Below are 26,412 nucleotides of genomic sequence, written 5' to 3' on the forward strand. Positions count from 1 at the left end.
AGAGAGGGACTGTGGAAGATCATGGCCAAGTACGGATGCCCTCGGAAATTTATTTCCTTGGTCAGCCAATTCCATAAAGGCATGCAGGCTCAAGTCCAGGACAATGGCGAAACATCTGCTCCTTTTCCAGTCACAAATGGTGTCAACCAAGGCTGTGTCCTGGCTCCAACACTGTTCAGCCTCATGTTCTCTGCAAAGCTTACTGATGCCTTCAGAGATGGCGATGTTGGAACCACCCTAAAGTACCAAACAGATGGCAAGCTGTTTGACCTCAGAAGGCTTCAAGCAAAAACGAAGGTCATGACAGACATCATCAGAGACTTTTTGTTTGCTGATGATTGTACCCTCAACGCTGGATCTGAAGCTGACATGCAACTCAGCATCGACAAGTTTGCCACTGCCAGCAGGAACTTCGGCCTTACCATCAGCACGAAGAAAACTGAAGTTCTCCATCAGCCAGCCCCAGGGAAACCCCATGTTGAGCCCAACATCACAGTCAACGGTCAGAGACTCAGTGTGGTGCAGCGGTTCACATACCTTGGCAGCACACTGTCACGAAATGCGACCATCGACGATAAAGTGAACGTCAGGATTGCAAGAGCAAGCGCAACCTTTGGCAGACTCTATGCAAATGTCTGGAACAGAAGAGGCATTGGTCTCGAGACCAAGCTAAAGGTCTACAGAGCAGTAGTTCTCCCCACACTACTGTACGCCTGCGAAACTTGGACAGTGTACCAACGACACGCCAAGAAGCTGAACCACTTCCACACAACATGCCTCAGGAAGCTACTGAACATCAAGTGGCAAGACAGGACCCCAGACACGGAGGTGCTTGCAAAAGCCACCCTTCCCAGCATCTTCACCATCCTGATGCAGTCCCAGCTTCGCTGGGCTGGACACGTGGCGTGCATGCCAGACCATCAGCTGCCCAAAAGGCTCTTCTATGGCGAGCTGCAAAAAGAGAAGAGATCACACGGAGGCCAGAAGAAGCGCTTCAGAGATATTCTGAAAGTCTCTCTGAAAGCGTTTGACAACAACCCTGACTCCTGGGAGGAATCTGCAATGGACCGTGACAAATGGCGCGCTGCTGTGCACAAAGGCGCCAGGCTGTGCGAGGCCGACAGGACTGCTGCAGCTGTTCAGAAGAGGCAGGCCAGAAAGTCACGGGCAAACAAGCTCCCTGACAATGATATGCCTGTCTTTGCCCCAACTGTCAGCGAACATTTCGTGCGCAGATTGGACTATTCAGCCATCTGCGCATTCACAGATAGACTCATGAGCATCTCCCCGACCCCACCACCACCCTCCCTGCATCCCCAAGCTGGATGACAACGATGGTCATCATCGATCTCGATGGACACACGACTGCTAGCGCTCTTTTCATTTCCGCTATAGCACTTTAATTAAAATGAAAGTCAGCGCTTAGTTTGTGTGCTCTTCGTTTACCACAGACACACAAAATAATTGTAGCAGAAAACATTCACAAATACAAATTAACATTTTATTCAAGTCTAATGTTGACTACACGTATGCTTTTGTCGCTTTAAAGGAGCACACTTTATGCCCACTGTACATGTTTAGTTTCATGTCTGACGCTCCTTGCCTCGTCGAGAATTCGATTCGAATCTTGAACCAAAACAGAAAAAGTATACCTACCGTAAATGAACGAACGAAGCTCGATCGTACAGGAGGCCCATAGTGTTATCCTGCGCGCGCGCACACACACACACACACACACACACATGCACACACATACACACACATATATATATATATATATACGTTCACACACACATGCCTGCATGCACTTGCACACACGCTGACACACTGAAAGGTAATTAAATAGTTTAAAGTCAGACCAAAAGCTGTGTTCAAGTAGGTCTGTTCAAGCCAAAGAGCTGCCACGACCATGATGTGTGCTTGGGGGGAAAAAAAGAAGAAAAAAAAAGCGCCTGTGTGTGCGGGTAACAGGTTCTTCGAAGGTTCGACTCATAAAACGTATCTCCACAACTCGTTCGACCAGTACCTGGCGGCCAGCCATTTAGAAATGTGTGCGCAACCGTACCCTGCCACCATACAGTAAATCGAATAGCATTGAGTGTACGAATGTTGTTTAACTAGCTGAGTGAACAGGTACACAGAACACGGCATACGAAGGTAGGGACCGCTGTGAAGAGATGTGCCGAAAAACACTGACAAGGGAGAGGGAGAGGGAGAAATGTTAATACTGGGGTAAGGGAGAAAGCGAGTACTGTTATCTCCCCTTCGTGACGGTTTGGGGAGGTGACGCCGTTACTTAGCGACGAGTGAAATGGGACCCGTCGCACGAAGGCCTTGTCTGTCGTGCTGGATTGTGGTGACAGTTTATTGTTTAGTTCAGCCAGGCAAGCAGCGACAAGCTGTGCCAAAAAAGAAGAACATGCCTCAAAGCTACATATAGTATCATTTTCACGAAGTGACAGAGAAACTTTTTCAACAAGACACATAAGTTTCTTGAAACTGTGAAGAGCGTTCCGTGTGTGTTATTTCTGACGTGCTGTCATTGGATTGCAGCCTATTTCGAGGTAAGCAGAGTCACTGTTCCAAATCTCAAGCGGGTCAAGACAAAAAATCAGATATTAATCAGCAGTCACAATGTTCGGTGTCAGTCACACTTGTGTCACAAAACGGGAGTGAAGGCATATTGATCAATGCAGGTTTTATCGTGTTTTTTCCTCTGGGCGTGCAATGTACGATTTCTATAATTATCACATTTATATCGCGTTTGAATTATCACATATATCGTAAGTAAATGAACTTGTCGGAGTAAATGCGTAATTTAATCGGGCACACAAAGCGGCACTCGCGCGTATACGAATACGCTTAAACACTCATTGAAGCGCACATGCACGTATTCAAGAGCCCACACATAGGCATACGCACGCACGCTCAAACACGCGCGCGAGCGCGCGCGCGCACTCTTCAGACTGACGACCAGTGGTTGCACTCTTCACACACAGAGCACTGTTCCGCCCCAACTTGTCTCCTACCTAAATCGTCGCCCGGATTGCGTTATTATGTCAGTTTTATGCATTTTTACTAGTCTTAAGGTGTTTTTTTTTTTTTTTTACCACTAAAGGTCCACAACTGACCTCTGTTGACTACTTTCTTGGCACTAATTAATGTTTAGGTTGTATATTTTGAGACGGTTATTCAATATTGGGACTTCTTCGCATGATTTGACCATTACTGACCACTGCTATCTACTGCTAATGATATGGATATTTATATAGCGCTTATCCTCGGTCAGAGCCCTACAAAGACGGAATGATTTGCACTTCTACCTGGGAAGAGCCGACTGACATCTGCTACTGGGCGCTTGTCGTTCGTTTCCTGTGTCATTCAGTCAGGTTTCTGTCACACACACACACACACACACACACACACACTTGTAACCTTTTACGTGTATGACCGTTTTCGTTATTTACCCCGCCATGTAGGCAGTCATTTGCGGGGTGTGTATGCTGGGTATGTTCTTGTTTCTAAAACCCACCGAACGGTGGCATGGATTATATTATATTTAACGTGTGTATTTGATCTTCTACGTGCGTATACACATGAAGAGCGCCCATGCACAAACAGGTCTTCACAGTTGTTGACCTGTGAGATCGTAAAAAACGTCCACCGTTAACCCACCAGGTGAGATGGGGATCAAACTCGGGAAACTCGGGCGAAGATCCAACGCTCCAAACATTTGACCACCGCACCCATCGCTGAACATTGTTGACCATTTCTGACAACAGCTGACAACCACTGAGATTTATTTCAGAACGCAGAAAAAGGATACATATAAACGGACTGAAACAAGTCATAACCAAGAACACATAGACACAAGAAAAACATCAAACTCAACACAAAATGGGGACAAAATTATATCGACCTACAGCAGGAACACACACACACACACACACACACACACACACACACACACACACACGCGCGCGCACGCACGCACACACACACGCACAGGCGGCAATTAGGGTAGGTGGCAATTTGGAGCGTTGCAAGCACCACAAGATCTGTACCATGTTAAGAATTCAACAGCGACATCTGAAAAGCTAAAATGACAGAAAACCATACGAAAAAAAGGACTTTTTGGAATTTGTACAGCAGGCACTTTTGGGCGCCCAAGAGGACAGCATTGACTGCAGACAAGAAAGCAGACAAGGGTTTTGGTTGCGAGTGGTGAACTGCAGAAATGCACCACCGTAAATATTGGAGATGTGCACTTTGCAAGGGAGGGTTTCATGGAAAAGACACCATGATTACGAACATGCGAATTTTATGTCTGCAGGCTACTGTTAATACAGATCTTGTCTGGAAGGGATGGATCATATTCAAATTAATAACAAAGTTTACTTAGTATTTCTTCCACATATATTTGAAGAAGAAATATGTATAAAGAAAACACTCCGTTTCACATGTACACATGCACGAAAAGGAAGAAAGGAAATAAAATAACAACAAAATTCAGAAAAAAACAGCACCCACTCAATTGAACACGCACTTTAAAAAGTTTTGACATTATCACATTAACTTGATGCCATTTCATGTAAAGAGATGCAGTATTCAGTATGTTCCCAACTAGATTTTCATTCTTTTAAAACAAATTATTTATTTGTTTATTTGTGTGTTGTTGTTTTTTCACTTTGTTGTTTTCCGTGAGAAATACTGGTTTATGACATTCAACATTAAAAGTGGACAGGCTGCAGTGTATCTTTGTAGTACATTGCTCATTTTCAAAACGAGTGTTCAGATGCTTTTGAAATACATGTAGGCCTACGTTTGTATATATTTTTCAATCCGGCATTTATAAAGATAACATTCTGCTAATATTACCATGAGCTAAAGACTTCTGTTTTATGGTTTCGGTTACACCAGACAAGACAATGCATATGGGAATCATTACATTGCAGGAAGTTTCACATTTTCATTAACGAAAGTAATGATTTTAGTAAACTTTTGGCATGTTTAGTAAACTTTTGTCACGTTTACAACTCCGTATAAATGGTCAACCGAATCACTACAACACGCACATGCTAGTAGATGCTACACCCATTGCTTTTATTGCTACATGTGTGTCAAGAATTGTATGTACTAGTCTCAACTATTTCTGTTTTACATCTCTGATTTTGTGTATCATCTGTGATCAGTTGGAATCAAGGCACTAATTCAGTTTATTCTGTTTTCGACAGTTTCCATCCTGTCACACGGAAGATGAACTTAGAAAAATTATTTTAAAGTAAAAACCGACCACCTGCCAACCATGTCCCATTCCTACTTCGTTGTTAGTCGAAAACATTGACACCGTCTTGCCTGCTTTGACACTTTTAGGAAAGCCTTCAGTCAGGTTCTTTCCTCTCTAGCTGTAAAGCCGCAGTAATAAAACCATTACTTAAGAAGTCCTCTCTGGATGCAAACTTTCTACATAATAATCGACTAGTCTCAAAGTTATCTTTTATACACTAAAGTCATTGAAAAAAGTTGGTTTGAGTCAGTTATTTAAATACCTAAACTCACATTCCTTGCTGTCACCCTACCAGTCAGAATACAGACCCTCACACAGTACAGAAACTGCACTTCTCAGGTCACTGACGATATACTCTTGGCATAAGATCAAGGTCATGCTTCTGTTCTTACTCTGTTAAATCTCAGCGCCTGACACCATAGAACATGCACTTCTGTTGCACATCCTTCATCACTACTGGATTGGCTGTCTCTTGGGTTAAAAGCTATCGTTCACGTCGCATCCAGACAGTTGTCACCAAGAATCATTCGTCACAATCGGCGCCAGTCTTCTTTCGAGTTCAAAAGGGATATGACTCATGTCCTATACTCTTCATCATGTACACCAAACTTCTTCATACGCTCATCCAAAGTCACTCGTTTCCAATAAATCTTTCTTAAACGACACAGTATTGTGAATCACAGATGTCAAATCATGGATGACAGATCACAAACTCAAACAAAATGATAATGAAACAGAAGCACTTCTCATTCATTCAAAGCGCCCCTTTTCTGACTTGCCTGAGCCATCATCTATCCTGGTAGGAACCTCAGACATACCTTTCGCAGCATCTGCATGCAATTTAGGGTACATGCTTTCAGACGACATGACACTTGACATACATGTCAACTACATTTGTAGGTCAACATATGCAGCACTCTGACAATCAGCTTCATTTGCCAATATTTAACCACAGAAACCACGAGGCTTTCGGTTTGTTCTTTTGCCCCATATATACTATGGAAATGCTATTCTTGCCGGCTGTCCCAAACACTGTGTTGACAAACTTCAAAAAGTTCAAAACTCTGCTGCACGACTCACGCTCAAGGCAAAAAATGTCAACACATCTCGCTTCCCTTCACTGGCTCCCAATTCAAGCATGAATACAATACAAACTGTCAGATGATACTAATATGTACATTTGAATTTAACTTTGAAGATATCAAAAGAGACCAGAAGGGAAATTATATTTTTTTTCAAAATTCTTTTGTGTATAAGGAATTAATTTTAGTAAATGTATGTGGCCCAAGCAGAGACACATCTCAGTTTTTTTCAAGCCTTTTTGAAATAGTTAAACAATATGATAGCCATAACGTAATTGCTGTGGGAGACTGGGATCTTGTATTGGACCTGACTTATGATTATGACAAATACAGACATGTCAGTAACCTAAGAGCAAAGAAAGTAATAGAATCGATGATGTTGGAAATTGACCAAACAGACATCTGGCGAGAAAATAGCCCAGAATTAAGACGTTTTACTTGGCGTAAAGCAGCACATTTACAACGAAGTAGATTCGACTTTTTTCTTTTGTCTGGTTATCTTTATTGCCACTATGAACACACTGATGTTTTGCAAGGATATATGTCAGATCATTCCATTACGGCACTGCATTTATCATTTGGTAAAAAACAACAACAAAAAACAACAAAAAAACAACAACACCTTTTTGGAAGTTTAGTTCCTCACTTTTGAAAGATATCACCTATTTCAAGGAAGATCAAACTGTAATTTCAAATGTTATAAAAGAATTGCTGCTAACCATTTTGATAAAGAAACTGTAAATTCTAAATATTGATATGAAGATAAATTCATTTGACAAAAGATTTATAGATAATCTGTCAGTGAAAAGAAGATCGAAAACGATAGCGAATGCAACCATGGAACTGATCGAAAGAATGCAAAATAAAGCAGATAATTATATTCAAGTGTTGAAAGAAAAATAAAGAATTAACGTCACTTCGTGATAAAGTAATGTAAGGTGTTTTGCTTAGGTCTGATGGCTGAGGGGGGAAAATAACAAAAGTATTTCTGCGACCTTGAAAATAGAAACTGTAACCATTCATACCATATGATCAACAGGAGGAATGGTGAACATTAAAGGTCTTTACAGGCCTCCCAGATACCATGAATTCTGGTTACAACATTATCCCGTGGAACATTCCCAAATCTCGCATAATAACGCACATTAATTAATATGGCAGTCATATGATTCAAATCTTAGAACTTTAGCATGCTAAACTTAATCTACTACGATCTCTTCCTTCTTCCAGAATAAATGATGTTCTTAACTAAAATATATTAAGACGACTTTTTAACACTGAAACTTGACCAAATTTTTTTAACTCATTCTTCCAGCTTGTTCAATTGCACTGGCATTGAAACTGAACCATTTTCTCACTCTCCCGTTTATTATCTAAATTCAGTTGTTTTTTCACACAAAAAGTACAAGTACTGAATCAACATATGAAATCTCTAATAATAAGCATCATTGACATCCTAAACATCAAAATAAATGTTTACCCATTTGCAACATAGTCTTTTACAGCATGAATATCAATATCAATGTTTATTCATTCATAACATAGTCTTTGAATTTCTCTGGTTGCCTTTTCATTCTTGTGGAACATTTGACAGCTTGTATTTGTGACTGCAGTTTCTGTCTGTGTGTCTTTTTGTCAGTCGGATCAACTGATGTTGTTGGGTTGTTGTTGTTTTTTTTTTTTCTTTTTCTTTTTTCTGAACATGCATTTTCTCTCTGTCAGTGTTTGTTTGTTATCTGGTTATGATTTTTTTCATGTGTGCCACATTTCATTTGTAATGTGCACCATTGGCAGGTGACTCAACAACTTCAGGGACGCATGGCTGTGGTTCGAAAGTTGTTGTGAGTTTGTCTTGTTTTCTCTGTTGAAGCAAAACTTCATTGCCTACATCTGTGTCATTGTTTGTTGCCTTGCGTTCTTCTTCTGCATGTTATTTTTCCGATCTTCCGAAATCGGTATCGGTCTCAAATGCTTTCATCGATTTTGGTTTAAGGGAACTGGTGTGATCGTCCAAGTACAGGACACAGACCTCATGACAAATGTTTCGAAAGGCACACCTGAGGCGTGTGGATAGAAATGAAAGAAGAGACAAATTACTTACACAGCAAAAGGAAGCCCACAGAGACGCTTTTAACCATGCTGAGAGTACGTGGAAAACAGCTTTGGAGAAGAGGAAGAAGAACGTGTATCAATGCTGAGGGACTCATGAATTATGCAAAAGAAAAACTAGTTTTACAATCCCAACCACACGACTCAGAAACTGAAAACTACACTGATTTCGGGAGCAAAATATGTAGGTTTTGGAGCTCCAAATGACCAGAATCACTGGGATGAGTTACTATACTCATCAGATCTACACACAGGCAGAACCTTTGAAAGTGATTTTGTTCTGCTGCTTCAGAGGATAGAAGTTTGGAAGAGGCAGCCCTCACTTTCCGTTGTCTCATCATTCAGGGTCACAGAGAAGCTCCAATGATGCCTTGGCCACTAATAGTGGCGTCTCTTTTGACTGAATAAGAACAGACTTTTGATTCTGTAAATGACTTTCTTGAAAGTGACTGGAAAGAAAACTGCTTCTGAACAGAATCATTTTTCCTGTTTCGCAAGACATGTGATATGCTGTCAAAGATGGACAGTGAAGATGTCAAAGCACATCGTTCTGGGCACTGCAATCCGCCATCTAACAGGCAGCGCTGACTTTGTTAGCATTTTGATCACTATTGTATCTCAGACTTGTATCCTTGAACTTGTCTTTGAACTGCAGTCAGCGATAATGCACTTAAAAGTAGCAGCTTGCTGCCATAATCATTTCCTGCTGAGACAATGTTAATTTACAGGGGACAGACAGGATCTAACAACACGTTCAACACATGGAATTGCCATCCAAGAAGTGACAAGAAACTTTGAAAACCAGGCCGGACACTGGTGCTCAGTGACACACAGCTTTGATCGACACACCCACCTAGCCATCATTGTCAGATTCAAAAGCTCCCGCCATGTTTCACAAACGAAATGGTGGAGCCTGTACTCAACATCGTTGACATTCGTTCCCCCAGCTGACTAGCAACTTGCGCTTCATTCTGTCACAGAGAGTTTAACCGTGCAACACATTCTGCAGATATCAATGGACGGAACCAGACAACTGGGTCAGGGGTATGCCTTTGTTACGTTTGACCTTCGAGTAGCACTGATGACCATTTTTGAAAATGAACAGTCCCAGAAGAATGTTGTGCGTCATGGTGTGATTCATGTCTCTTGTTCTTTCCTTTGTATTCTTGAAAAAAGAACAAGAAAAAAGAGGAACAAGCTTTAGAGACATCGTTCAGTCGGACATCTGCGCTGCGGGATCCACTGAGGCCATTGTAGCCGGTTAACACAACAACCATTCCATCAGTGTTTGAAGCTTTTGAGAGACTTCTTCTGGTGACTGTTTCAGAAGGTCTCATCACGTGCAAAGGAACTCTTCGAGGACGCAATTGTGAATCTTAAAAAAAAAAGAAACCCAAATGGAACCTAAAACAGGGCTGTTCGCCAACTCTATTAGTTTTATTTATTTTATTTTATTTTATTTATTTATTTATTATTTTATTTTATTTCATTTTATTTTTTCTCAAGGCCTGACTAAGCGCGCTAGGTTACGCTGCTGGTCAGGCATCTGCTTGGCAGATGCTGAGGTACTGATACTGATACTGATACTGCTATTAGCATGCGATGCGAAAGAAAGACGCTCTTGATGACAAAATCGGAATGACGACATAGACACAAGCACTAATACATTCCAGAAATGGACACGTTCGTATTGCGGTATTTATCCATTTATGTTTTTCTTCTTCTGACTTTTAGAGCAATATGTACTTTCGTACGTCTGGAACATCCCAGTCACCGTCTTTCACTGATATACTGGAGGTTTTTCTTGTTTATCATTCCAAACGAATTTAATGCTCAACGGTTGTAACTTCCGGACAGCCACTCTACCAGTAGTAGTTACGGTTCTTTGTGACCAAAGTTTGAACAGTGTTTTTACTTCCGAAAATTTGTATTTATAGTTTACGGCAACACAACCTTTTAGATCAATCACGAAGGATAATAAATTTAACTGGGTTCCAGACCATTAATTTGTGGATGTGGACAGTAAACTCTTTGTAATCATTTCAAATCCCAAGTCATATTGCTTGTGGTTTTTCACCATTCATGAACAAACCTGAAATTTTGCTACAGTTCTCCAGCAGGTGTGTAGCTTGTGTGTTCAGAAGAGATTTTATTACCCTCCTTCATCAATCGCGTATAGTATGCGAATTGGGAGATTTTGTTTTCCACTTCCTTGATTTTCATACCACCTACCTGTTTATCTTCTCTTGTCATTGTGGCTAAAATTTCTGCACTCAACATAAAAAATAATGAGAAAATGAATTACCCTGACTGCTTCCCCGTTAAATATCAAACCATTTAGATGTCTGGCCAATTACAATTACAGCAATTTTGATGTTGTTGAAGAAGTTTCAATCCACCAACATATATCATTACCAAACCCACAAGCTTTCAAAACCGATATAAAAAAAAAGTCCAGTGTAAAGAGACAAAAGCCTTTTTCAAAGTGATTAGGTGATGATAAACCTGGGTGGTTTTTTTCACATTTTGATAGTTCATCAAATCCGATATTAATTTGATACCATCAAAATAGGGGGTAATAAAATAAAGAAAGGAAAGGAAAGAGGAAAACAAAGAGGAGGTAGGAATAAAGAAAATGAAAGATCGCGAAAGAAAGATGCAGAACAAACGAAAATCAAATACTAAGAAGAATGACAGAAAAAAAAGAAATGTTAACAAAGACAGAAAAAAAAGTGAGACAAAGAAAAAAATGAATAAAATGAAAACAGAATGGAAAGAAAAAATCAACAAAAAATTGAACACAGAAAAGGAAAAGAACTAACAGAATCAATGTGGATTGTATTGTACTGATTGAGAAGAATATAACCTCCTTTTCAAGGGGAAAAGACCCTTATTGGCACATCAGAAAACAATGCATTGATGGTATGACTACTTACATTCAATATAACAATGCATACAGCTTTCAACTGTTTGTGCACATGCTCAGTTATGCATTCATGAAGCAAACACAGAGATACACGTGCTCTCTCTCTCTGTCTCTCGTTTCAAAGTTGTAAAAATTCGTTTATTTCCTTGTTTAAACAACGCCTGACAGATATTTACCTCATAGAATGGGAAAGGTCTATACTGCAGAAAGATATCTGTAATTACTGTAGAACATTTCAGTTCACTTTCGAAAGTGAAAGATATTTTGATTGTGTGGACATAAAATGTCTCAGAGTGCATTGTCAAATTACGCTTGGAGCAATTACCTTTTAAATAATTTCTCAACAATTATCAGGATAAACTTTGCGGCTTGTGTGGAGTCACCGAAGATGAAGAACATGTGATTTGTGCTTGTCCTTTTGTATTCCGAAATCAGAGGAATGCTTGGTCTACAGTTGTATACAATCTCCACCACGATTGTTATAATGTGACAACATGCATAAAACAAGGAACCTATGAATTGATATATTTTATGCAATAAAAATACGAAAAAATTCCGTGGATAAATATAGGAACGGAACAGTAATGCCCTCTCAGCTGAGAAAAATAACTTAAAATATGTATCTTTTAGAAATTTTACCGTCCTGCATGAGTGGCTTGTTCATGTTTCCGTTTTCACCTTTTCGTTCTCTTTAATATGCAGTTTACTTGTTCTTTTTGTTTCTCGGGACCGGAGGCCTATGGAATAAAAATTGTGTTCTTGTTCTCTCTCTCTCTCTCTTTGTTTTGCTTTCACTTTCTGTCATCAATTATAAAGATTATGATGCTGGATGGTTCAATATCAGTAGAACATTTTGAGTAAGCTTGTCTCTGTGCCCACCAATATAGACCGTCATTCCACTGGTGTCAGTGACGTGTCTGAAAGCACACATACCCTTTCGTCCTTCGCCTCCCCTCCACCTACCCCTGCCCTCCCCTCCTCCACCTTCCACAGAGGGTTATTTCTTTTCCCACCTCAGCTTCCCCCCATCAGCAATATCATAAGAAATGGATATGACCTGACTGTAATAACACATGACAACATGTCGAGAAAAAAGACCATAGGAATGAAGAAAACGATATGACCTGACTGTAATAACACATGACAACATGTCGAGAAAAAAGACCATTGGAATGAAGAAAACGATATGACCTGACTGTAATAACACATGACAACCTGTCGGGAAAAAGGACTATAGGAATGAAGAAAACGATATGACCTGACTGTAATAACACATGACAACCTGTCGGGAAAAAGGACTATAGGAATGAAGAAAACGATATGACCTGACTGTAATAACACATGACAACCTGTCGGGAAAAAGGACTATAGGAATGAAGAAAACGATATGACCTGACTGTAATAACACATGACAACCTGTCGGGAAAAAGGACTATAGGAATGAAGAAAACGATATGACCTGACTGTAATAACACATGACAACCTGTCGGGAAAAAGGACTATAGGAATGAAGAAAACGATATGACCTGACTGTAATAACACACCACAACATGTCGGGGAAAAAGGACTATAGGAATGAAGAAAACGATATGACCTGACTGTAATAACACATGACAACCTGTCGGGAAAAAGGACTATAGGAATGAAGAAAACGATATGACCTGACTGTAATAACACATGACAACCTGTCGGGAAAAAGGACTATAGGAATGAAGAAAACGATATGACCTGACTGTAATAACACATGACAACCTGTCGGGAAAAAGGACTATAGGAATGAAGAAAACGATATGACCTGACTGTAATAACACACCACAACATGTCGGGGAAAAAGGACTATAGGAATGAAGAAAACGATATGACCTGACTGTAATAACACATGACAACCTGTCGGGAAAAAGGACTATAGGAATGAAGAAAACGATATGACCTGACTGTAATAACACATGACAACCTGTCGGGAAAAAGGACTATAGGAATGAAGAAAACGATATGACCTGACTGTAATAACACACCACAACATGTCGGGGAAAAAGGACTATAGGAATGAAGAAAACAAAAGAAAGAAGAAAAGAAACACCAAACACAATGAACAAAGAAAATAGCAAAAACAAAGAATGAACAAAGTATAGACAGACAGGAAGGAAGGGAGGGAGAAAATAAGAAGAATGAAATAAAAGAAAGACAAAATATGAAATTGACAAGAAGGAAAGAAAGAACGTAAAGAAAAAAAGAGGAAGAAAGAAAGGAATGAAAGGATGTACAAAAAGAAAAGATTACACAGGAACAGAGAAAGATAAGTTGAGATTGATTTTTTTAAAAGAAAATACAGAACAGAAACTAAAGATATATATATATATATATATATATATATATATATATATATATATATATATATATATAAAGGAATCAACGATGAAAGAAAGAAAAGAGGAAGGGAGGAATGAAGAACGGAAGGAATGTAAAATTTCTTTCGTTTTGTCTTGTATGTTCTTTTCTTACCCGCTCCACCACTTTTTCCATGGCTGTCCACACAAAATCTGAACACAGTCCCACTCAGAATGGTCTGCGCTGTGAGCGGAAACCGAACTTCACAAAAAAAAAACAAAAAAAAAAAACAACCCCAACAAACCCGGCGTCACCCCAGCCCATTCCCACTTCACCTTTAACACCCCTCTCCCTTCCCGACAGTGGCGTCGTGAGATCGTGTGTGTGTTCCTGCGTATGTCGTGATTGTCACGTCGGCCTGTTCTATGTTGACTCAACCATGTGTAATCTCGCCATTGTCTAACCTGGATACGACAAACAGACCAGCTTGTGTTGGTAACCTCTCAGAGCCTATAAAACCACTGTTGCCCATGCACTGATTTCACTCGTTAGTGTAGATACTGGGACCACTGTACCACTCGTAACACACACGAGACAGAAAGCGCGGAGGGGGAGATGAGGGAGGTAATCAAAAGCTTTATGAATGAAGAATAGATTATTTAGACAGTGTCTTTATTCTAATCTGCCTTTGCTGGTCAGCTGCAGACTACCTAAACAAGACGTTAAATAAAAATATGATATCACAAAGAAAATAAACAGTATTATGTAAAAACATACGTTGCAAAGCAGAAAAGTAGTTATGTGAACACCAAGGTAAAGTACAAACACAAGGTAAGGCGCGCGCGCGCACACACACACACACACACTCCCCCCCCCCCCCCCCCCTCTCTCTCTCGCACACAAGGCTGAATGGTGTTGAAGGCTGAAGAAAAGTCCAGGCTGAAGGCAAATTGCAGGGGTCCTGAAAAAGGTGTGTAGTCCCCAGCAGTCTGCACAGTATAAAACAGGTTCAGGCACTTCATGATGATCAGAATGATACAGGTTTCCACTTTTAATGTATTCTTTTGATTTGTCTGATTTGGGGATATTGGTTATGATTCCTTACAAATGGTTTAAAGTCCTCCATCTTTCACTGACTGATTACACTACAAAAGAACATAGTGTCTTAAAAGGGAAATAAATGAATAATTAAACAAATAAATACGTTAATAAATACATGGAATTCCGTCTGTACCTGCATTCTTTCCATTTTTTTCATATTTTTTAGGCATAGCTCGCTTCATTCAAACTTGTTTCTCCTTCTAACAAAGCACTTCCTTCTTGTGACAGTTTGGGCAGATCATTGACTTCCCCCTGCCCTTTTTGACTCACTTGTGTAAACAAAGTGAGTCTATGTTTTAACCCGGTGTTCGGTTGTCTCTGTGTGTGTGTGAGTGTGTGTCTGTGGTAAACTTTAACATTGCCATTTTCTCTGCAAATACTTTGTCAGTTGACACCAAATTTGGCATAAAAATAGGAAAAATTCAGTTCTTTCCAGTCATCTTGTTTAAAACAATATTGCACCTCTGGGACAAAAAAGAAGAAAAAAAAAGAAGCCAAATTATATGCAAACTGAATTTACTGTTATATTTATATTTTTTTTAATTCTCTAAACTTGGCACTTTGATCTGATATTCTGACACAACATCAAGAGCAGTCATTTTTTTAAATCATTTTTTGTTCAAACAGGAACTTCTTTTGCTAAGCATAGTTATATTTCTGGTGCATGTCTTTGGTGCAGATAGTAAAGAAGGGAAATTAATCTGTAATTAATGCTAGGGGTGTTAATTTGTTTTAAACTGATCTTTCTCATCTTAAACATTACATTTTGAAATTATACTCAATACATAAAAAGCTTGTGTGTTTCACTCTCAGTGTACAGGGCTTTCACTATGTTCATTCGCCCAAGTGGTCTTCTGTATCTGTTAAGTACATCACTGTCGCCAAGATTATGGCATTATCGCGACGGGTGGAGGTGTGCGCAGCTTAGCAGGTTCACTGTTGAGATGTTATTAGTTGTTTTTTTTAAAGATCTCAGGAGTTGGTGCTCTTACGATGTTTTCTTCCAGGTGGTTCCAGTCTCTTACTGTGCTAACAAATGACTGTTTGTATTGCTCTGTCTGACATCTGCTGACTTGGTCTTGTGTTGTTTCTTGTATAATCAGAGATCGTACTGGTGGTATCGTACTGATCGCCTTATGAGTCGTGGCCTTATGAGTCGTCCTGGTTTATGTGGAGTACTCAGTAGGTGGTATGGCCGGTACCAACCCCTCAACCACCTTGTAGAGGAAGATGAGGCGTAGTTCATGTCTGCGCTGTTGGAGTGTCGGCAGTTGCAGAATGTGAAGCATCTTGGTGATGGAGCCGGGTGTTTTGGATTTATAATCGCCGGTTATGAACCGGGCAGATAGGCGCTGCACTTTTTCAAGTTTATCAATGTCCTGTTTGAGGTAGGGACTCCATATGATGGAGCCATACTCGAGGGCTGGTCTGATGAGGGATAGATATGCATTTCTCTTGCATTGGAGGGGGCAGAAACGCAGGTTTCTCCTGAGGAAGCCAAGGGTGCTGTGTGCTTTCTTGCAGGTGTAGGCAATGTGGGTGCTCCATTTCAGGTCATCGGAGAGTTGAATACCTAAATAGGGGTTTGCGTGGACGTGCTGAAGGGGAGTATTGCATAGGGAGTAGATGTGGTTGGTTGACTGCTGCATACTGAGGATGTAGCACTTGTTGGGGTTAAACTTCATACCCCAGTCAGTGGCCCAGGTTTTGAGTTGATTGAGGTCCTCTTGAAGCTGAGTGTGATCTTGTAGGGAGTTGATCTGGCGGTAAAGGAGGCAATCGTCAGCAAACAGGCGTACCTGGGATTTGACTCTGTCCGGGAGGTCGTTGATGTGGCACAGGAAGAGGAGCGGGCCCAACACTGTTCCTTGAGGTACTCCGGAATCCACCGAGGTTTCTATCAAGACGGCCATCTTCCTGCGCTGGAGAAAGTTTGATAACCAGGTGTGGAGGGGACCTCTAATTCCATATTCGTGGAGCTTGTGAAGGAGACGTTTGTGGGGGACAGTGTCGAATGCTTTTGAAAAGTCTAAAATGGCGACATCCACTTGATGCTTCTGGTCAAAGGAGTTCAGGAGGTCATGTGTAGTCAGAAGGAGTTGGGTCTCGCAAGAGAATCCACTGCGGAAGCCGTGGTTGAGAGTGGTCAGGGTGCTGTGTTTCTCAAAATGGTTGAGGATGTGGCGGTAGATGATGTGTTCAAGAAGTTTCCAGGTGACAGATGTGAGAGAGATAGGCCTGTAGTTTTCTGCTGCGTGCTTATCCCCCTTCTTGTATACACAGGCAACATTTGCACTCAGCCAGTCGGATGGGAGGTCTTTTTCGGAAAATACTAAAATCAATACTACGAGTGGACTTTATAGATCTAATGGCTGAGCCCTGAAGGTCATGGGCAAAAATCAATTGCAAACACATATTTATACATATTCAAAGCGCATGTTCATATTCCTCGCGAATGCGAAGGACGCCATTTTGTTTCAAGTTGTTGACTTGCCCGTTCAATCCTATATTCAATCGACAGTACACGATAACATGTGATGGAAACTTGGAGAAGGAGACCATTAAATATTTATTCAGAGAAAGATTTGTGAACGCCTCATCACTTACTGGATTATGCCCCCAAACTGCCATAAAAATATCAACAAAATCAGTCGGAATTCACAGTTAAAAATAATAAACCATGAGAGTTAATACCCTTGATGAAACGTAAAAATTTCCAGTCTTGACTTTTCTCAGAATGAAGTCCTTTTCACTTCATACGACGTTTAGAAGTACTTGTACTTGGCTCTACATGTTATTAGTTTAACAAAATACTCAATTTTCATATCAACCTTAAAACTATAAAACTAGAATGAACATAATAGAGAAATTGAATCGAACGTGTCGTACATTCCCGGCGGGTGTAACTAAACTTGTACATCTATCTAGATCCAGAGAAAACGGTTAAATGTTGCAGTGTGATTGCGGCGATAGCCACGTCTCCTTTACCGCGGACTTAAAAAGAATTTTTAATTGCCCTTAAAGACTTTTTGAAAGCTGAAGATACACCAGAATAATATGATTTAAACAGCGTTCTCACTGCGAATACTGCAATCGATTTATCGCCCTTTAAAAAAGCATGTTTAAATATTAAATTTTTGAACGTCAGTTAAGGAGCCTCGATAATGTACTGGGTAAGACAGTTTCTTCTCACCCGAACATGCGCGGTCGAATCTGCCTTTTTTTTTTTTTTAACCTGAAGCTTTATAATAAAATACAGAACACATTTTAACGATTAGATTTTTTTTTAAAAGTGTATCACAAGTGAGTCTTGAAGGCCTTGCCTGTCTTGTTTCATATGTAGTAACTGATTTCTTTGTACGTATATTTCTATATATATAAAAAAAATACTTCATGTTTTTATGTGCATTATCTTTGAGGTTCCAATGTGATCTAGCACTTTTGTAAAACTGAGATTTACATAGATCACAAATCGTTTGTGAACTTTTCTTCTTTAACGACCCATTTGGTCTTGATCATAATGAAATACTTCCGTACTTCTGCACTTTCTTTTCTCTCGGAGACACCAAATCTTAATGGTTTATTTAAACGATGTCATATTTTTGGGTTGTTGTTTTTTTGACAGTTCGGTTTTTCTCTTCTTCTTCTTCTTCTTTTTTTTTTTTTTAAATTATTATTATTATTTTTTTTATAAGTGATCGATTTTTCTCATCGACTTTTACTCTTTTTTCCTTCCGCTTCTTCTTCATCGTTACACTTTGCCAGTATTCTTTCTGGATTGCTCAAGACTGTTCATGCTGCTTCACAGAAAACTACTGTTTCTGATATGCAGTTCGTTGATAATTTCAAAGTGGAGTGTATCCACCCCCTCTGAAACAAATGAAGGCTCCAGCTCCTCCATTCTTTGCGGCACATGTGGCAGAGCCACCGATGAATACATAGTTAAGCCGCCTTGTGTGTCACAGATGACGTTCAAAGCTCGGGCGTTGCGCTGGGTGTCTGATTGCATGCCTCGCTTGTGTAACCGATGGAAATGAATTTTTCAAGGTAGGCGAGAGGCGTGTCGCTGTCTAGTCCGCAAGGCCGAGGGGGTTACCGTGCACCCCCTCAGGAATGATGTAGACTCATCTTAAAATGTTCTTCGGGGTCCGCTGAACTATTTTTTTTACATGTTCTCATGAAACATGAAACAATCTCCCATCAAGGGTAAAGGGAGTCCAAGACTATATTATACATTTTGAAGAATTAACTGAAGACCCTTTTGTCGGTATTTCTAACAAACGGGTGTAATTCCGATTAGAGAAACTTCAGTCAAGACGTAGTTAGACGGTGACTGCTGGACTGCTGACTAATCGCATGGACATGTTTGCAATTCTTTGAGGACCTAAGCCCATACATAGCAAGGAGATTACTATAACATGCTTCAGAATTAAAAAAAAACAACAAAAAAACAAACAACCCCCCCCCCTCCCCCAACTTTTGATGATGAAGTTGCTCAACAGCAGCCAAAAACATCCAGGCATTCCTCCGAGACATCGGAGAAAGCATTTTCCAAGCCAGAGTGCTTGGTGTTTTTTCAACAGGGAAGCACAAAATAAACCTTATTATAGAAATTGCACATATGGCATCAGAAGGACTTGCAATATTTGAATATGGAGGCTGGAAAATGGTGCTTCAAGCTGCAGAACGGGAAAAGGATGAAAAGTTCTAACAGAAAATAAGGTCCTTTGACCTTTTAGCATGGTAACCAAACTATCACCACAGCTGCTGCAGGTAATACCTGATAGATCTAGTTTGTTAGAGAAGTACTGATAAAGAATCTGAACCAGACCAGGAGGATCTAGAGAACTCACACAGGTTTTCTTTCGAACACGTGTGCCAGGTGACTGGCATAGATGATCATGATACTCTTTAAGTTGTGCAGTATATACTTAAGTGCTTTGATAAAGAATGCTTCCAGATCTAAGCTACAAAGCACAGAAATGGAAAGAAAAAAAAGTTGTCGCTCTTGGCAGATACCGGCGTTTTCTTCCCTTAACAAGAAAGGAAGGTATAAATCTTACCTCAGTACTGTCTTAACTGAGTTTCAACTGACTAGGAAGAAAATCCGACAGCCGAATAATATCGTCAGCAGAAAGCCGATGGAGGTTCAAGACTTTTCGGAACTGTACACGAGGTAAGGCTGCAGCTTTTCTCCCTGATTAAAAGAACAAAACAACAGTTTCTGATCACAGCTTCAGCTTTTCTTTTCAGTTTCTGTGCTCTGTAGCTGGAATATGTATGCTTTATCTACCAAAGTACTTCTGTTTGTTGATGATTTCTTTGTCAGTCACCTGGCACATAAAATTATGCTCGAAAGCAAGCCTGCGTGTTACTCCTCTAATTCGTCTTGGTCTTGTTCATATTCTTCGTCAGCACTTATCCAACAGACTGGACCTCACAGATGTTGCCTGCAGCAGCTATAGTGAGATTTTGTTTGCCATGCTAAAAGGTCAAATCACCTTATTCTCCGTAAGTGCCTTTCATCCTGTTTTTCTATTCTGCAGCTTGAAGCACCGTTTTCCAGCCTTCATACTCAAATACTGTAGTTCCTTCTGTTGTCAACGTGACAGGTCCTTCATATTTTGTGGAAGTCCTTCAAAGGCAAAGGTTTTTGTGAAGCGTTGATAACAATATGCAGGGTACCCATGCCCTTCTCCAACTACAGTTGTAATTAGTTTCCTTTCTTACTTTTCTGTTGCATATCTTTTGCAGTCAGGCTTGAAAAAGTTTTTTTCCCCAATGTATCAGAGGAATGCTTAAAGTTTGGGGCTGCTGTTGAACAGCTTCATCGTCTTCTGTAGATGTGTAAACGGCAAAGTGTTTTTGTTTTGTTTGATTGGTTGGTTGGTTGGTTGGGTTTTTTTTTTTGTGTGTGTGTGTGTTTGTTTTGTTTTGTTTTGGGGGGTTATTTTTTTTCTTTGTTCCTTTTAATTCTGAAACGTTAATAGCTAATTCCGTGATACCCAGGCTCTGGGCACAGGTCCTCAAAATTTTGCAGATATGTCCATGTGAAAAAGGGAGACAGCAGTCTCTATCTGTGACTTGATTGAAGCTTCTCTAACTGAACATGCAGCCGCTGGTAATCAGAAAAAACAGATAAAAGGCTCTCCAGTCGATTCTTCAAAATGAATAATGGAGTCTGGGACTTCCTCTATTTTTGATGTCAGATCGTTTATTGTTTCATGCTTGCTCACTCTTGACACCATTTCTTCTATCTTCTTATACCACAACGACGTTAACTTAACAGATACACAGAAGAAATGTAGATGTGAAATCATGATACCCAAAACTGTCCGCTAGTAAATCATCAACGCAAACGAGAGCACACTATGAAATCATTGCCCCCATAAAACCCCATTCTTGAAATTTTTGTTGTTTGATGATAGGAGAATTAGACAACATCTTGTTACATTTTTAAACATCAGGCTGGCTCCACGATGGCCCCACAATTTCCTTCAAGATGCTAAATCGTGTGGTTTCGTGTGGAAAACAATTGTAAACCCCTCACAGAACACTCTCAATACGTTTAAAACAAGTCTGCTTTATTCTTCTGAGTGTTATGGGAGGTTGTATGTGCACGATATACACAATGTAATTTGAACGAAAAATCAGTATTTATCGTATCCTGAAGCAGGGGAACATGACATATGTAAATATAAGCCACAAAAGCACAAGATTTTACGACTTTAAGGCGATTCCTGGCAAAACAGCATTTTGCAGGTATGGGAAGCAACTCGACCAGTGTGACCCCCCCAAAGAGTCAATTGTTCATCCAAACGCACAGAAATAATTCCTAGAAGACAGCATGTCTCTGTGTAAAATTCATTTCGGCAGGAGTGATACTGAAGTAAGAAACAAAACAACCGGACAACATTGCGCAGATTAGCGAAGATTTGACAGAAGGCCAATACAAGCCTTAATTGTGAAATAATGAATGAAGATATTTCATTTCTGGATATCTATTCGAATAGAAAAGACCATATTGAATACGAAAACATATGATATATGGTGGTTTCCTTATACAAATATGATTTACGAGTGTTTGAATTTGAGCTTGTGTTAATTTCATTGACCGGGACGAGAGAGTACCCTTGTGCCAAGGGCAGTAACTGTGAGTGCGTCCCAATCTTTTTCTTGGGAACATGTAAAAATGACTTCAGGAGACACCGAAGAACATTTTAAGACTAGTCTACATCATTACGGAGGTGGGGGAGGGGGTGGGGGTGCACGGTAACACCCTCGGCCTTGCGGACTGATAGGTACTGGCTCATGCTGTGCGACAGGGTGAAGCTACGTCCTTTTCAGGTAACTGAAATCGTAGCCAGCGTTTCTACGTTCACACTTTGTACAAATTTGGTCTTCATGGGGGATATTTCATGTGTTAAGCAGAAATAACTATTATTCCAGAGGCACCATTCATATTCCTGTTATCATTTGTGATGTTTTGAGTGTGTTGCGTGTTGGTCTTGTCTGTTGTCCCTTAAGCCGTCTAGGCAAAAAAAACAACAACAAAAAACACCCACATTTATCATTAGTTATCATCGTGGTTATGATGTTTGCTGTTGGTTCATTTCATCTCTGCAGACAACACGGAAGAAGACAGTGAAGGCGGACTGGGGGCAGAGCACGACGTGGTTGCGGAAGATTTACACTTGTAAACTGCAAGTGATTTACACCTGTGAACTGCAAGCACGGCAACATGAGCGCCAAGCGAGGCAAAAAGAAAGACGACAAGCCGCCCCCTGCAACCGGACCAGGCAGTCGCATCGTTGCCTTACCAGAACCGTTACGGAAAAAATACATCAAACGCCTCCCTGATGGCAAAAAGGTAACTTAATGTCTTAGTTTCCCAACATATTGTGGAACAAGCATAACATTTCTGTGCATAACTGAATTTTACGGCATGGGATTCTTGTGGGTGTAATTCATTTCATTGCCTTTACATTACATACGACGTCATCACACACGTTTCCTGGGTAAATACTGATTCCTCTCGTTTTCGTTCTTTCATTAAAAAAACCTATTCTTTTCTTTTGATGCTTTAAGATTGTCTTATATAATACACTATGATTACCCTTTTATTTCGTTGGCTTCAGGAAGTGAAATTGAAAATAAATAGCAAAAAAAAGATAGTACATGTGTGTGTGTGTGTGTGTGTGTGTGTGTGTGTGTGTGTGTGTGTGTGTAGTTAACGTTAGTTTTGTTACTATATTTGAAATAGATATTTATGTTTCTTTCTATATTGCAAACAGAACAGACTGACGCGAACGAAGTTATTGGCATAGTGCGTTATGGCTAACTCTGTGGTCTAACTTAACAGGTGTTTCTCAACTTCAGCACAGCCAATATGAAGTCACTACCCATAGAGATATATGACAACGAGGAGCTGAGTGCGCTGGTGGTTCGATTCAACGCGGAGAATAACCGCTTAAAGCGTCTTCCCAAAGCCCTGGCTGCTCTGGAGAACCTGGAAGACGTGGACGTGAAGAACAACGCCATGACCTCCTTTCCCGCTTCCATGTCCCGTCTGAAGAAGTTAGTGCGTCTGAACATCACCAATAATTCCATCAAGAAATTGCCCCCAGCCATCCACAAGTGCACAGCTCTCACTACGCTGTTAGCCTCCAACAACAGGATCCGCGCCCTGCCCAAGAACATCGGCAAGTCCGGTTCCCTCGCCTACATTGACGTGTCCGGCAACCTGATCAAGAGCTTCAAAAAGGTCAGTTTCTCCTTATGACGTCCTGATCGGTGGGGTAGGATGCCATCAGGTCGAATAATGTTGGTAAAACTGTAAACGTCGCGTGCGCTGAAACAACATTAACACTCCAAGAACCACACTCTCTGAACACAGTTTAGGGGGTAAAGTCCAGGTAAACAACTCTCCCGTCATTGTAGAAATGACTCCACAAAGAGTGGGGTGGAGGAGAGGTGAGTCTACTTGGAACCTTGTGGATCCGTTCTAAAAGACACAACTGATGCCATGTCTTCTTGACTCGAGTTTCGTCCTCTGTGTACACACACCATGTACAGTTTTTAGGTGTTCTCAGTCTCACGTGGTACTGACTTCCCGAAGGCGCTTGTGAAAGGGTAATACCGGAAATAGAAAACAAAACGAAAAAATTGGGAGAGGGGTGGGGAGGGGAGCACGCGCGGTGATATGACAAAGTGTTAGTGTTGGGGGTGACGTGACAAAGTGTTAGTGCTGGGGGTGATATGACAAAGTGTTAGTGTTTGGGGTGACGTGACAAAGTGTTAGTGTTGGGGGTGACGTGACAAAGTGTTAGTGTTGGGGTGATATGACAAAGTGTTAGTGTTGGGGGTGACGTGACAAAGTGTTAGTGTTGGGGGTGATATGACAAAGTGTTAGTGTTTGGGGTGACGTGACAAAGTGTTAGTGTTGGGGGTGACGTGACAAAGTGTTAGTGTTGGGGTGATATGACAAAGTGTTAGTGTTGGGGGTGACGTGACAAAGTGTTAGTGTTGGGGGTGACGTGACAAAGTGTTAGTGTTGGGGTGATATGACAAAGTGTTAGTGTTGGGGGTGACGTGACAAAGTGTTAGTGTTGGGGGTGACGTGACAAAGTGTTAGTGTTGGGGTGATATGACAAAGTGTTAGTGTTGGGGGTGACGTGACAAAGTGTTAGTGTCGGGGGTGACATGACAAAGTGTTAGTGTTGGGGGTGACATGACAAAGTGTTGGCTTAGTTCAGTTAAGTGTCCTGTTACATCAGCTGGTTCTCGTGGGGGTAGGTGGGCGGGTGGGGGGGGGGGATACGACAAACTGTTAGTGTTGGGGGTATATAAACTGTTCGTGTTTGGGGATGATATGGCAAACTGTCAGTGCTGGGGATGGGGGCATAACAACTTTCAGTGTTAGGGGTGAGATGACAAATTGTCAGTGTTTTTGGGTGACATGACAAACTGTCAGCGTTTGGGTGTGACATGACCAACTGTCAGTGTTGGGGGTGACATGACCAACTGCCAGTGTTGGGGGGGAGGATTGACATGACCAAATGTTAGCCTTTGGGGGTGACATGACCAACTGTCAGTGTTGGGGTGACATGACCAACTGCCAGTGTTGGGGGGGGAGGGTTGACATGACCAACTGTTAGCCTTTGGGGGTGACATGACAAACTGTCAGTGTTGGGGAGACATGACAAACTGTCGGTGTTGGAGGGGGTGACATGGCAAACTGTTAGCCTTTGGGGTGATATGACAAAATGTTGGTGTTTGGGGTGACATGACAAACTGTCAGTGAATGGGTGATATGACAAAATGTTGGTGTTTGGGGTGACATGACCAACTGTCAATGTTTGGGTGACATGACCAACTGCCTGTGTTGGGGTGACATGACCAACTGCCAGTGTTGGGGTGACATAACCAACTGCCAGTGTTGGGGGGGGGGGAGGGTTGACATGACCAACTGTTAGCCTTTGGGGGTGACATGACAAACTGTCAGTGTTGGGGAGACATGACAAACTGTCGGTGTTGGAGGGGGTGACATGACAAACTGTTAGCCTTTGGGGTGATATGACAAAATGTTGGTGTTTGGGGTGACATGACAAACTGTCAGTGATGGGGTGACATGACAAAACTGTGGGCGGGGGGTGGGGGTGGGGGTAACATGACAAACTGTCAGTGTTGGGTGGGGGTAATGACATTTACTGGCAATGTGTCAGCTCAGAAAGTTATCAGTGTTGGATAAGGGATGGCGATTGCAAACTTCCCAGCGGAGAAGATGCTCCACGATATGTATTATTCCGTTTCACACGGTCTAATTATAAACTACCATAAACCCATTTTTCTCTGGAAGCAATGTGTCTCCCTTTCTAAATATAACTATTTTCAATTTACCATGATTTGGGCTGAGTCAATCAGCAGTTTTATATAAAATATTCACTGTCGCTGGGGACTCACTGCAGTGGTAGAGAGAAGGACAATGTCATCAGCAAAGAACATGATGAAGGTTTGCATCAAATCAGGTGTCAAACTAACTTCATGATTGACAGACTGAACAATGGCATTAGTAAGCTCTTTAATAAATAAAGCATATAACACGGGGCTACAGTCATCTCCCTGTTTCGGTCCAAGGGGACAAAAGAATGTTTCTTTCAATCATTATTTATTCGGACCTCAGCTTTAACTACTTCGTGTATGCTCTGATAGCTTTGTACATTTTTCACTTGATGCCATTATTGCAAAGTATTAGCTCCCAGGCCTACATGACTCCTGTCAATTTGAATAAGTGCTGCATACAGTTTTTGACCACAAGAGAACTGTTTCTGTACGATGCCAATATTCATCTGAAACCTGCCTGAGCTTCGCTTAGCGGGTTATCATCTTCAACCTATTTTGTTAGGCTCCTATTCAGTATAAGAATATACAATTTGCTGCAGATATATAGGATAAGAATATACAATTTGCTGCAGATATATAACACATTGTTGATTATCAGGTGAACGGATGTCTCTTTTCTTCTGCAACGGGTGTGTTATTGACTCAGACCAGCTCAATGGAAACGTTTCAAATTTATA

At 40.9% G+C, this 26,412-nt stretch overlaps 1 protein-coding gene across 1 annotated transcript in view; it reads left to right on the forward strand.

Moving 5' to 3' along the window:
• The first annotated feature begins 2,297 nt into the window (after positions 1–2,297).
• The window catches only part of LOC143289054 (uncharacterized), a 74,110-nt gene continuing 49,995 nt past the window's right edge, over positions 2,298–26,412 (forward strand). Inside the window, exons 1-3 of the mRNA XM_076597866.1 lie at positions 2,298–2,564; positions 22,460–22,703; positions 23,196–23,597. Coding sequence (XP_076453981.1) covers positions 22,575–22,703; positions 23,196–23,597 — 531 coding nt within the window. The 5' untranslated portion in view covers positions 2,298–2,564; positions 22,460–22,574. The remainder of the gene's footprint in view (positions 2,565–22,459; positions 22,704–23,195; positions 23,598–26,412) is intronic.

This window comes from Babylonia areolata, chromosome 13 (assembly GCF_041734735.1).
Source record: "Babylonia areolata isolate BAREFJ2019XMU chromosome 13, ASM4173473v1, whole genome shotgun sequence".
NCBI lineage: Eukaryota > Metazoa > Mollusca > Gastropoda > Neogastropoda > Buccinidae > Babylonia > Babylonia areolata.